At 45.5% G+C, this 13,348-nt stretch overlaps 1 protein-coding gene across 1 annotated transcript in view; it reads left to right on the top strand.

Moving 5' to 3' along the window:
* Positions 1-1,592: 1,592 nt before the first annotated feature.
* Positions 1,593-13,348, top strand: part of TENM4 (teneurin transmembrane protein 4) — a 198,082-nt gene continuing 186,326 nt past the window's right edge. Inside the window, 3 exon segments of the mRNA XM_023755918.1 lie at positions 1,593-1,757; positions 8,701-8,915; positions 11,470-11,680. Coding sequence (XP_023611686.1) covers positions 1,625-1,757; positions 8,701-8,915; positions 11,470-11,680 — 559 coding nt within the window. The 5' untranslated portion in view covers positions 1,593-1,624.

Below are 13,348 nucleotides of genomic sequence, written 5' to 3'. Positions count from 1 at the left end.
AGTCACCCCCTCCCCTGGGCCTTCTAGTCCCTCAGAACAGATTCTGTAGCTTCTTGGTCTACCCTACTTGACTGTGAGCTTATTGAAGTTGGGCTATCTGATTCGGTTCTGGCTCTTCAGACCAGCCACAGATCCTGGCATAGAGTGGCCTTTTAGAAAGTGTTCATCAATTGAACAAACACATGATGCTACACACAGGATGCTGGGGGAGTCCTGGCACTGTAGTGCTTAACTGTGTACGTGGGGAGTCAGGGTAGCCATGAGAGTACCATCAAGGCTCAAGTCTTGAATCCTCAGATGGGATTTAAGCAGACATTTGTACTAGATTTTGGGAATAGGCTTCCTAGCCTTCTCCAGCTCTGAGGATTTTTAGGGACATGTCCATTCTTCGGCATCTTATGGACCCATCTAGATTGTTGCACAAGACTATTTAGCAGTTGCTTCCTGGAAAAGTATTTTTAAAACAGAAATACATGCTACAAAGTTGAAATGTACAACAGATATGCAGTGAAAAGTAAATCTCTCTTCTGTACCTTTCCATCTCCTTCCTTCACAGGACACACCCACGGTCACCAATGTCTTTCATATCCTACCAGAAATATTCTGTACATATATAGGAATGTTTTTTTGCCTGATGGTGGTAGTATATCAAATATACTGTTCTGCATGTTATAATTTTCCCTCCAGAGAAATACATACAAAAAACTTCCTCACTCTTTTTTTATGGTTGCACAGTATATATATATATCTAGCCCTTTATTGAGGGACTGGTTTCCAATATTTCGCTATTACAGACAGTGCTGCAGTGAATAGCCTTATCAATGAGTGTACATATATCACTTAGTATGTATGTGAGTATCTGGAGAGTGTATCTGGAGGAGAAGTTTTTAGAATTTGAAACTGATTCCAGGGTAAAGGGTATGTGTATTTTAAACTTGACAGCTTTTGTCAACTTGCCCTCCGCAGGATTTATACCAGCTTTTGCTCGCACAAGCCAAGTATGAGAGTGCCTGTTTCCTGCTCTCTGCCAACACTGTGTATTTTCAACCTTCTTTTATCTTTGCCAAACCATATGTGAAAAATAGGATTTCAAAGTTTAGCTGGCATTTCTCCTCCTGTGAGTGATGTTAAGAGTCTTTTTTGATATAATTGAGAGCCGATTGTATTTCTAGTTCTGTAAATTGTCTGTTCCTATGCCTGTTTTCCTACCAAGTTATTGGACTTTGCCTATTATTTGCAGGAGTTATTTTGATATTAAGAAAATTAACCCTTTGTGATAAAAATGGCAACTTTCCCCCTAAAGTAAAACACAAATCCCAGACCTGAAACTCCCCTCCCCTGCCCCCTCCCAGGTCCACTAGACTGTGAGTCCTCCGGGGCAGGGTCCACGCCTCGGTCATCTCTGCGGCCCCCGTCCCCTATGAAGGGCTTGGCACTGCACGAGCTCTCCTCAGGGGCTACTCGCTGAACTGAACTGACCTGAATCCCTGTGTTCCCCACCCCATTTGCCCCCACCCCCCCATGGCTTGGGAGTTTCATTTCCGCCTCCAGCAGAAAAAGATGACTTTTCTCATTGCTCACCACAGCCATGCACCTGTTTGGCCTAAACTGGCACCTGCAGCCGATGGAGGGGCAGATGTATGAGATCACGGAGGACACAGCCAGCAGTTGGCCTGTGCCAACCGACGTCTCCCTGTATCCCTCAGGGGGCACTGGGTTAGAGATCCCTGACAGGAAAGGCAAAGGAGCCACAGAAGGTAGGGTTGCTGTGTTGTCCGTGTCGTGAGTCCTCTGTGTCTGCCTTTGAACTGAGGAGACCTCCATTATGCGCGTCATGTGCCTGACTCACAGCTCCATGCTCTGTGCTTCCTCCATCCCTCTGCACTCCACACCGGCTGCCAGTCCACCTGTGTCCTCATCACAGCTCCTTGTCACTGTGAGCTCATGGCAGGGCTTGGGCGGGTCTCCTGGTGCTCGGCAGTATCCCATCTCATGCCTCCAGGGAAGCATTCTGGGCTTGCTCACTGCTGGGGTGGCCGCCTCTGATCATGTGGGATCCAGACAAGCTCTTGGGGGCAACCTCATGGGGTAAAGGGGCAACTCTGGGAGCAAGGCCTGGTGAGGTGGGTAGATGGTGTGTTGTCATTGAAATATCCTTGGACCCTTGTGGTTTAATGGAAACACCAGTTCAGGTGTTCTAGCACCTTCCAGCCATGTGACCTTGAGGAAACCTTCCAGCCATGTGACCTTGAGGAAGTCGCCTCATTTTTCTAAGCTCTGGTTTCCTCGTATGCAATACCAATAATCATTAGTGTTTGTACAGTGTGCTCATTTCAAAGATTTTTGCCAAGAGCATTTCATTTAATCCTCACGGGGATGCTGTGAGGTAAGTGAATTTGTTTATACCCATTTTAGATGCAACAACTAAAGGTCACATGAATGAAGTGACTTGGCCAGAGTCACCCACCAGGAAATAATGGAGTTTGGAATCTGAGCCCAGGTCTCTATGGCTCTTGCTCTCCCACAACTTGTCCTTCCTGACTAACCCTATGGTTACAAGCCCCTGAAGGAGACATGGATGAGAAATCCATTGTACACAGAGGCACGGATTTATTTTTCTATCATTGATGAAAATGGTGGTGGCATTTGGAGTTTGGCTTTCTTAAATGGGACAGCATTAGACCCATGTTCTGAATTTCTTAGGGGTCTTTCTAGCATGCCATCAGTACAAATTCTTTCACTGTCAGCCAAGAGTGACACAAACTCACAGAAAAATGGTACCAGGAAAGATGTCTGAGCTTATGAGCCAGTCAGGAGGTCATTCTGGGCAGGGTGGCCATCTGTTCTCCTGCCCCTGCTGTGACCTGCTCTCTCTCTCTCTCTCTCTCTGGTGTTAACTCAGTCAGCAAAGTGGCCGTAGCTGCCTCCTACCCTTACTGCTTACATCTTACCTTTCCTTTCATTTAACTTTTAGGTCATGTTTTCTGAGCTTCTCTGGCCTTTCAAGGATTTGCCTTCCACGCAACAGTTTGGTTAATAGGGTAGCATATGCTTGTTGGGGTATCTACTCATGGCCTCTGAAATGATGATCTCAAAGGCCAAAATCAACTTTTTACCTGTATTCATCTTTAAGGGACGCAAATTGGGGGTATTTCCACAGATCCAAAGCCCATCTTCTCCTTTCCAAAGGTTTTAAGACTTAAAACCTTGAATAATTTACACTTCCTTTGCCCCATATTAGGGTAGGAGGGCACATGCATAGGGTCTTGGGAAGAACTCTGGCTTAGGAATCAGGAGCCCTGAATTCAAGTCCAGCTGCCTGTGATGTCACCTTAAGCAAATCCCTTGAAAAGACCTTCTGGCTTCATTTTCCTTCTCTTTACAGGGAGGTTGTGGAGCTAGATGATCTCTAAGGCCCATTCTAATTTGCAAGTTCTACATATGAAATTAGTCATAGAATCATCAGAGGACTGACCAGATGGCTCTTCAGAATTTTTTTCGAATTGGTCCTGTCCATGGTCCTGCTTGTTGGCTCGTGATGCCCAAGCCAGTTACAGTGTCAGATGCTGCAGATGAATACCATGAAATGAAGACTGTCTTTAGATCAGCATGCACAAATGCAGACTGAAGATATGTTTAACCCTAAACCTATTGGTAAAGGGTCTCATTTAGCAAAATGTATTTTCTTCCCCCCATGATCTCTATCAAGCATTCTTTAAACAGGAGTTGGATATATCTGAAATCTCTCAGTCTAATGAAATTAGTTTGTGGGTTGTTTAGGCATGGAGCAGGAGGCACAGATAAGAGACACAATACAATTGCACCAGCTTATTGGTTTACTTTAATTGGAGTATTTTTGCTTAAAGGGATTATCTGTCATTACTAATGCAAATGGATCCTGTTTACCAACCCCTGAAATGCAATGCAGTGCTGGAAAGTGGTCAGCATCAAAAGCAATTACTGTGACAAGAAAACACACCAGTCTGGAAAAACAGTGGACAAAGCTTTCTATAGTTTACGTGAGACCACATGGTTCTTAACTTCTTTTGCCCTGGTCAAACCAATGTCTACTCAGTTAATGCTTTTAATCATGATGTTAAAAAATCGAATTCCTTAGACACATCTCAAGGGGGAAAGTTTCTAACCCTAATGTGAGTGCATATTTCCTGTCCCTTCTGAGGGTATCAAAGAAGAGAGCTGACTCCAGAATTAGGTTCAGAGACCCTGTCCCACAATGATGGGGGAAACAGTGGGGTATGATGGGAAAAGGATAAATGGGCCTTGCAGTAGACAGTCCAGGGTTTGACTCCCAGCCCTGCCATTTATCGGCTCTATTAATTCATGCCAGTTACTCCATCTCTTTTGGTCTTAGTTTCCTCATTTGTAGAACAAGGATGATACCTATTTTTTCAAATGCTAGTGGTGAAGAGGCATTCCACAAATCCTGGTTCCTTTCTTCTTGTCTATTCAAATTCAAAGTCATTCCATATCAGTTATTAGAATCTCAGAAATCCAAGCTGATTAACATTTTATCCTCAAAGATCCTGCAGAGGATCAGGGCATTTTTGAGTATTATTTAGTAATGCAAATAAAACACATGATGAAACAGTATTTTAAATGTTCACCATGTCTTTGAGAATAACATCAAACTGCAGTATATGCTATATTTTCAACATGGCTATAACCATTTCAGGGTTGTCATAGGATAGAAACCAAATACAACAGCTTTTGCAAGTAAAGCCACAAGAACTTATGTTATGCATTAATGGAGAAGGGGGGAAAAAAAGCCATGAATAAACAAGCATTTCTGATGGTTGAATTGGTGGGCTAGGGATAGCATTTTCTTCTTTCTGCAGTGAAATCAGAATTGCCCATCAGTTTGAACCATGCAAATTGCTGCATGCAGGCTCAGCTGGGCTCTCCAAAATGAAACAGCTTATTTTGATAACCAAATAAATTTCAAACAGTTGCTAAGGAAACTAAAGGATCCTTTGTGCAAGTTATTGCATTGAAAAGAACAAAAAAGGGTAGAAGGAGGGTGGGGCATATTAGTTGATTAGCAATTTAGAACTGAGTTCAGGAAAGTAACTGGGCAGTGTATGAAATTTCAGTTCTTTCAAATATTACACATTTTACTGAGCTATCCAATCATGTCAGAAATTTGTTGAGAAATTTATTTTATAAACATGATTGTGTATTTGCACAGCATTGCTACAGGAAGCCTGAATTTGTATATATTTACAAAGAAAAGGGCCAATGTCAGTAGAATCTGCCTTGTGAAACCTAATCGTGCTGTTGGTGGTCCCTAATCCTGAGTTAAGTACTTTGAGCAGTGGAACAGTGTCCTTCTTATGAATGTCCGAGATGCTGACTGTCACCTTTTAGGGCTGTTTGCAGGTCCCGAGTTCATAAAAATTGTCAACTTCTGGTACCCCAGGATGCCCGCAAGTTTGTCACTGGGCCTTAGATCTGCCCGCTCCGGCAAGTTTGACACTGAGCCTTGGATCTGCCCGCTCCGGCCTTGCTAGTTAGCCTGTAGGGACTGTGCATTAAATTGGACTCTTGCCCTTAAAGAGGGTCAGTGCACTCTGCCCCCATCGAGAATGTCTTTGAAGAGTTGTGATTAACCATTCATCAGTGTCATGCTCTAAGAAGCCATATTCTAATAATAAAAGCGAACTCCGAATGGGTTCATCTCCCAGTGTTTCTTAAGCATTCTGAGCCTCAGGATATACATTTCAATCATGTGAGAATTAACTGACCTAAGATACGTGAAATTGCCCACCATGTAGTTAGAGTTCAATACATGGTAGCTAAAACTACTACCTCTACCTTCATTACTATTACCATTACTTTATTATTATTATTATTATTATTATTATTATTATTATTATTATTTTCCAGAATGTCATAGGGGTAAAATGAATTTTATACACAGGCCTTTTCTCCTCTGGTTGCCTCTTCCCTCTCTCATTTCTCCACCACTGCTGGGTTTTGCTGTGTAGTAGGATGTTTTCTTTCCTAATGCTCACAGCTCAGTGCTCAGAATTAAGAGCAAAGAATCATGGGTTATGGCTTCTGGAAGGAAGACGGGGTTTTTTCAAGGCAGGAAAGGATGGGGTGGTTTCACTCTGAACAGCCCTCAGCCCAGCCAGTCTCACGCCTCTTTCCCATCAGGCCCAGGACCCAGCAGGCTGCAGCTCTCCCCCTAGAAAAGCCCCCATCTCATCCAGGGCACCTCTGGGGACCAGAGGGGAAGAAGAATAATAGAGGTTACATTCCCAGTGGGGGACCTCTTTCCCCTCTCAAACACGGCCTTTCAGCTGGGTTGTGGCCCCTTCCCTAAGTATCTCAACAAAGTGACTTCTGGTCCAAGGTCACTTTTGAACCAAAGCTCCAGAGTGGCCCTTACAGTCTCAGCCAAAAAAAGTCAAAGTCTTGGGGCGGAGTGTGGGGGGTGCCCAAGACCAGAATTTACTATTTTGGTTTCTTGTATACACACCAAAGACAAGTTCCCCCTATTTTGGCATCTTTGATGAAATACTAGAGTGCTAGAAAAGAATATTCCCCTCCCTTTGCCCCTCCCTCTTTTGGAGTAAGAGCCAACTTATTCGTGCCCCTGGGCCAGCAGATCTCTTGAGAGTCTCTGGGCTTGGCCCCTGACCTGTGAGGCTAAAGAAGGAGCTACTACAATAGCCATCTCCTGCAGACATGCTCACTGAAGGGAAAATGAATTATGCATGGTTTCCCAACAGCGTGCCGAAATGCGGGAGATGTTCTTGTTATTTATTCTCAGACATACAAATTAGTGGGAGGCAGACCCTTCTCTGCTCTCACCAGCTCTAACTCACACCCACTCACAAAAGAAACGAGTCCTTAGAATTAGCAATTTCGTGGGTTTTTTTCTCTGCAGTTTCTAGGAGTAAAAAGCCCAGAACTCATCCCATTTTTGTTTCGTACTCCCTCAGACTTCTGCTTCCCTAGCAGAATTAGAAGCTCAAGGGCATACTATTTTCTACCTGGACTATAAAAGGATTGTGGTATTGGGAAACCAGACATCAGATAAGGAAGAATGGGAAAGTAATTCTCTTCCATCTTAATGCTTTTCGAATTTGGCTTCTGTCTTTGAACTTTGAACCACTGCATGGTGGTTTGTGTGTGTCTCCACTTTCAAGGTAAAAGTCTGGGGCACGTTGCTTCCATATAGGAATTAAATGCGAGCTCTTCCCCATGCCAATGACAGAATACTAGTGGTACTTTTATTGAGAGCATGCATTTTAACTTTTTTTTGTTGGCATATATTTAATTAAAATAACATTTAATGGTTTGAAGCTAAAAACCTGATGTTTCTGCCTGGGAGTTTATAAGGGAATGATAACATATGGAGAAGTTTAACATTTAAATTGAATTGTATTATTTAAAACAGCACAATATTTTATGACTACAACAGTGCCCTGCCAAGCTCCATTTCAGCATAAAATGTGCTTTGTAAGGACTCTTACAAAACTAGGGGGAAAAGACGCTTTAATTTCCTATTCCCCAAATGTTTTTCATAAAAAGTCCCCAGAAACGTGTTTTCTTTACAAATGGATTCTTGTTCTCTAAAGTGTCTCTTCCAACAGCTCTAACAACACAACAGGCTTGGAACTAGGATGCCTGGGGGTGCTTTCTAAGGACAAATAAGATGTTGACTTGGTTTTGGCTTGTCATCATCCTAAGGGTGGTCTCCTTACATCCCTAGAGTCTCCTGCTCCCTCCCAACTCCTCAGAAGGCCAAGGTCTGGCAGGAAGTGAGGGTTTATATTTTTCACATGTGAATGTGTTTAATTACTAAATAGAGGAAGTTTGATAAGTAGTCTTCCTTCCTGGCACTTGGGGTGCCTCCAGAAAGCTGTGACTCTCCTGATTGGTGACAGAAATAATCAAGAGACCTTACTCCTAACCACCACCACCCCCCACTTCCCTGCAGCCTGCAAGGTTGGGGGCCTGGGTCAAATTTCCAAGCATGTCATAGCCTTTGTGCCTGAACTTGAGAAATTCCTTCAACTTTACCCTCTTTAGCACAGAAATGATATTCAAAGACCTCCCATCCTAGACAAAGAAGCATTTTTCCTCCCTCTTCCTCATCTTCCCCAACCCTACCCCTGCTCCCAACAGAAACCCCATCCACATATCTCAGCCTCAGAATTTGAATTCCAATTATATATAAACTAGTGAACTTGTCAAATGCCTTACTCCACTCGGGTCCTGCTTCCTACTGCCGGGAGGACCATTCTTAGTTGGGAATTGAATAACAGCACCTTGTTTCCTCCAGCCTTTCTATTTTAGCATGCACACTTTCACACACACACACAGAGTTATTCTCATGTGACAGCAAATGATTATTTTTAGGATCAAAATATATCTTAACAAGCTGTGGAATTATGCAGTAAACAGATGGCCCTTGGGGAGGACGCACACTGCTTTGGAGGAATGAGTATTTTTAGCAAAACAATTTGAGTATCACTGGGAAAACGTCTGGACACTCTTACTCTTCAGTAGGGGTGTTGGGGGGCGGGGGGTAAGGGGGTGGCTGGCAGCAGACTGTTGTAGCGAGGAGTACGAGGCAGAGGGGCGCCCTGCTCATGTGAATGCACTAATCGCTTGACTCACCTGTGTCTAATCGTGATGTTTTGTCTTCCCTTCCCTGTGTCTTGGTAGGAAAGCCCAGTAGTTTCTTTCCAGAGGACAGTTTTATAGACTCGGGAGAAATCGACGTGGGGAGACGGGCTTCCCAGAAGATTCCTCCCGGCACGTTCTGGAGATCTCAGGTGTTCATAGACCACCCCGTGTATCTGAAATTCAATGTGTCTCTGGGAAAGGCGGCTCTAGTCGGCATTTATGGCAGAAAAGGCCTTCCTCCTTCACACACGCAGGTAACCAGAATCCCACCCGCCCTGCTGACCTCCAGGGCTCCTACCTCAACTCTTAACCCACAGACAAGAAGCCTAATGCTTAAGCCTGCATCCTTCAGCTTGAAGGGAATTTTATATATTTACTAGAGGTGGGGTCCCTCGGCCTGGGCCTGTGGAGATTGCGCTGAAACTGGCTCTCTGACATCCCCTGAGGGGTCCTGGATTGTGAGAGGGGCACAGGCCCAGGTCGAGGGACCCCACCAGTGCACTTTCGGGGCTGGGGAGGGATTGCAGGAGGGCTCTAGGGCGTGTTCGGCCCCGTCTCTCCCAGTCCTGATCAGCTGGACCCCAGCAGCAAGCTAACCTATCGGTTGGAGTGCCTGCCCCTTGGTGGTCAGTGCACGGCATAGCGACTGGTTGAATGGTCAAACAAACGGTCGGACACTTGGCATATTAGGCTTTTATTGTATAGGATAACCCATTCATCTATTTACCTTCTCTCAGACCCCCTGCCTTTCAGATGAGTAGGGTTATATCCCTGGGGCTTTTTAAGGGGAGGGAATTCTGGGAAATGTCGCATTGCCTTCCTTTTCTCACCTAGTCTCCTAAATTAAATTCTGGGAAATATAATCTAGAGGAAAAAATGTGTGCACTTTGGAGTCAGGCAGACCTGAGTTTGAATCCAACAGACCTCTCATTATCGGCTGTGAAACCTGGAGCCTGTTATCCTCTCAGAGCAATTTCCTAATCTGTCAAGTGGTGAAAACAAGACCTACACTGCAGGGCTGTTCCGAAGAATAAGGAATAGCATTTATAAGGCAGCTAGTGCAGGGCCTGGATCCGAGTACATGTTATTTCCCGAGTCTCGGGCATTCTTTCTCTCCTTCAGAGTTTCACATTTACTCAGACATATGCATGCCCAAAACACTTCATAAACTCAGCCCAGATGATTGACATATTACCAGTCACGATGGGTAAAGAACAGACTTGTAAGGCCCTCCCAGCTCTGGGATTAGAGTATCATATATCTATAGGCATCCAGCAGACATCCCCAGGCCAAATGCAGTCTCCTAGCACCAGTCATTAAGGTTTTTAGGTAACAGCTAGATAGATACATTTGCTAAGGATGGAGTCACAGGAAAATAGAGAGAGCATGGCCCCTGATTTCTTTGTAGAACTGAGATGCTAGCCCTAGATCAGTGATGACGAACCTTTTGAGCTCGGCGTGTCAGCATTTTGAAAAACCCTAACTTAACTCTGGTGCCGTGTCACATATAGAAATTTTTTGATATTTGCAACCATAGTAAAACAAAGACTTATATTTTTGATATTTATTTAATATATTTAAATGCCATTTAACAAAGAAAAATCAACCAAAAAAATGAGTTCGCATGTCACTTCTGACACGCGTGTCATAGGTTTGCCATCACTGCCCTAGATTCATGCCTTCAGACATTTTTTATGAGATAGAATAAATATCTTGGTTTTTTTTAAAAAATATGGACCTGGGGAACATTATACTAAGCGAAATAAGCCAGTCAGAGAAAGATAAATATCACATGATCTCACTCATTTGTGGAACATAATGAACAACATAAATGAATGAACAAAATAGATCCAGAGACATAGAAGCATTGAACAGACTGACCAACCTCAGAGGGAAAGCAGGGGAAGGGGGAGGGTAAAAGATCAACCAAAGGACTTGTATGCATGCATATAAACATAACCCATGGACACAGACAGTAGGGGGTGAGGGCATGTGTTGGGGGGTGGGAACAGCCCAGGAGAGGTCAATAGGGGGAAAAGGAGACATATGTAATACTTTAAACAATAAAGAATTTTTTTAACAAAGAAAGAAAAATAGATATATAGAGAAAGAAAGAAGGAAAAAAAGACAGAAAGCTCAATTTGCTTGCTAGTAGGCCAGTAGGACTTAACCATCTTCCTGTTGTTAACACCATGTGTCTGACTTCTCTTGAGTCTCATACTAGCAGGCTCGGATCGATTGGCAATTGTGTTTGACAGAGCATGTAATTATTGATAGAGTTTTGAGCTAATCCAGTTAAAACTGCTCCCTGAAACTGAAGCGCTTAGACAGGATCATTGACAAAAAGAAGATAGATATAAATGAACTTTCATTTGCACTTGACTGACATTTAAGGCACATCCAGGGCTCCAGTCCCAACCCTGGACCCCTTGGGGTTCCACGGAGTTGGGAGTTCACTTGTTAAGTGGCAGGGTCTGATCACATGCCCACCATTGAAAAAGCTTGGTTGTCCTGAGCCAGACTCAGCCAGAGGAAGACTTACCACACGTACACCAACATTAAAGCAGAATGAGGCCGGAAAAGAACCCACTAATTGTGCTGCACCCACAAAGAATAAGCAGACTATTGCCCTGAGAAAATGGGGTCTGGGGAGGACTTGGGGGTGGTCCATCAAGCTTCACATGGCTTTAGCCTCTCTTGCCCGTCTTAGGTGTGTTCCCTGGGTTCTCCACAGGAGAAGCCTGAAGAAAGAAGCCAGCACTGTGGCAAAGCAGATCTGCTACTAACCATGCTCTCTCTGTACTTCAGTTTGACTTTGTGGAGCTGCTGGATGGAAGGAGGCTCCTGACCCAGGAGGCACGGAGCCTGGAGGGGCCCCAGCGCCAGTCCCGGGGAGCCGTCCCTCCCTCCAGCCACGAGACCGGCTTCATCCAGTACTTGGATTCAGGCATCTGGCACCTGGCTTTTTACAATGATGGGAAGGAGTCGGAAGTGGTTTCATTTCTCACCACTGCCATTGGTAAGGAACCGCCACCCTCTGGGGTCTGTGGGGTGTTGTCTCTTTGCGTGAGAAGATGCTCAGGATGCTGGGAGCTAAGGCTGACGGGGGGATGTGTCCCGCCCAGAGCTGCAGATGCCACCTGCCCTCTGGCATCAGGCCATCTGACCTGTGGACAGTGAGACGTAGGGAGATGAGAGAAGGGGGTGCCAGGAGGGGCCGGAAGGCCACTCTGGGCTGGGCCCTGAGCCCAGGCTGTTGCCCACTGCCTTCCTTGTGTGGTCTGTGTGTGGATTGTAGATCTGTGTGTGGACCAGCAGCTACATTTAAAGTCATGGGTGGGAGGGGGACTGACAGTGACATGGGAACCCTGGATGACCTTCCACATGGAGGCAACATTTCTCTTCTTGAAACTTCTCCAACGCCTTCATTTTTTTTATTGTCTCCCTTGGTGCAACTTACTGATTTATTATTTGGGTTTTTATGGTAGTTTTTGGTTTGTTTGTTTGTTTTTTGTTTGTTTTTTGTCTGTTTTGCTTTGGGATCCACCAATCCCCGGCAGATGAGAAAACACAGCAAAGGCAGAGAGACAGATAGACAGACAGACAGAGAAGGATGGTGCAAAGGGCTGGATGACCAATGTCATCAGTCAGGTTGGGGTTTTGTTGGGAACAGAGATGTTCTGTTCTCCAGCAGAGTGAGCCCTGGTGTTTTAAAGGAGTGCTAACACCTTCGCTGCTGTCCGTCCCTCGCAGTGGGAGGGGGCACAGCTCCCAGTTCCGAGTGAGCTGAGGCCCCTCCCAGGCCTGTGGCCATCTGGAAGCCTGGCATCCTTGTAAGGATGTCTCCTCTTGACCCTCACATTCCGTGGAACGTGTCCCCTCCTCCCATTGCCACAGTGTGCTGCAGGACCCAGTGGTCAGTGGTTCAGGCAGAAACCAATTTTTCTGAGTCTGTGTAGGAAGGGCTGTGCCATAGGCTGAAGATAAACATTTCCTACGAGAAAATAAAACTTCAGGAAAGACAAAACCTCACTAACCAGACCCCTTGGGAAGGAGGCTTCTGCTTAATGCAGGGTCTGTGTGGCTGGGAGTCCACCTCAGAACTGTCTCAGTCCTCGGTGGGGAGTCCCTGACGGGGAAAAAGGAGTTGAATAAAACCTCTGAACCTGGTCCTTGGTTTCTAACACTCTTGCAAGGCCCTGGTTCTCTCTTCTGAGCAGTAGTAGTCATTTCCCGGTCACCTCTCTCTCATTCGCAGTCTTGCCCTTAGAGTTGAGGCCGAGAATATCTCTCCGTTAAATGCGGGCTTGATTTTTCAGCCTCTGCAAAGCTGTGGTCCCAACAGTCCAGCCTGGCTAAGTTCCCGGGGGCGGGGCCATCGGGCTCCTCGGCTCTGATGTGGGAAATGCCACTTGGCTGTCCTTGTTTGGAAGGGTCTGTCCCAGCTGCTGGTCTCCGAGTGTCTGAAGGACAGGGACTCTGACATTATCTTCTCTGCCCCCCAAGACCCAGCCAGACCTCGACAGCCGGCGTCACTCAGTCTCTCAGGATGAGCGTGAGCGCGGCCTTTCCTCTGTTCGGCCAGCCGTTGGCAGGACGGACCGCAGCCGCAGCCCAGGCCTGCCGGGTGCCGTGCTGTGCTTTCTCCCTGCGTGCTGCTTTTGAGGGAGAGGGAAAGTTCTGAATC

Source organism: Myotis lucifugus, unplaced genomic scaffold, assembly GCF_000147115.1.
Source record: "Myotis lucifugus unplaced genomic scaffold, Myoluc2.0 scaffold_86, whole genome shotgun sequence".
NCBI classification, from domain to species: Eukaryota; Metazoa; Chordata; class Mammalia; order Chiroptera; family Vespertilionidae; genus Myotis; species Myotis lucifugus.
The sequence above is the reverse complement of the archived record's forward strand: the minus strand, read 5'-3'. Positions and strand labels throughout refer to the sequence as shown.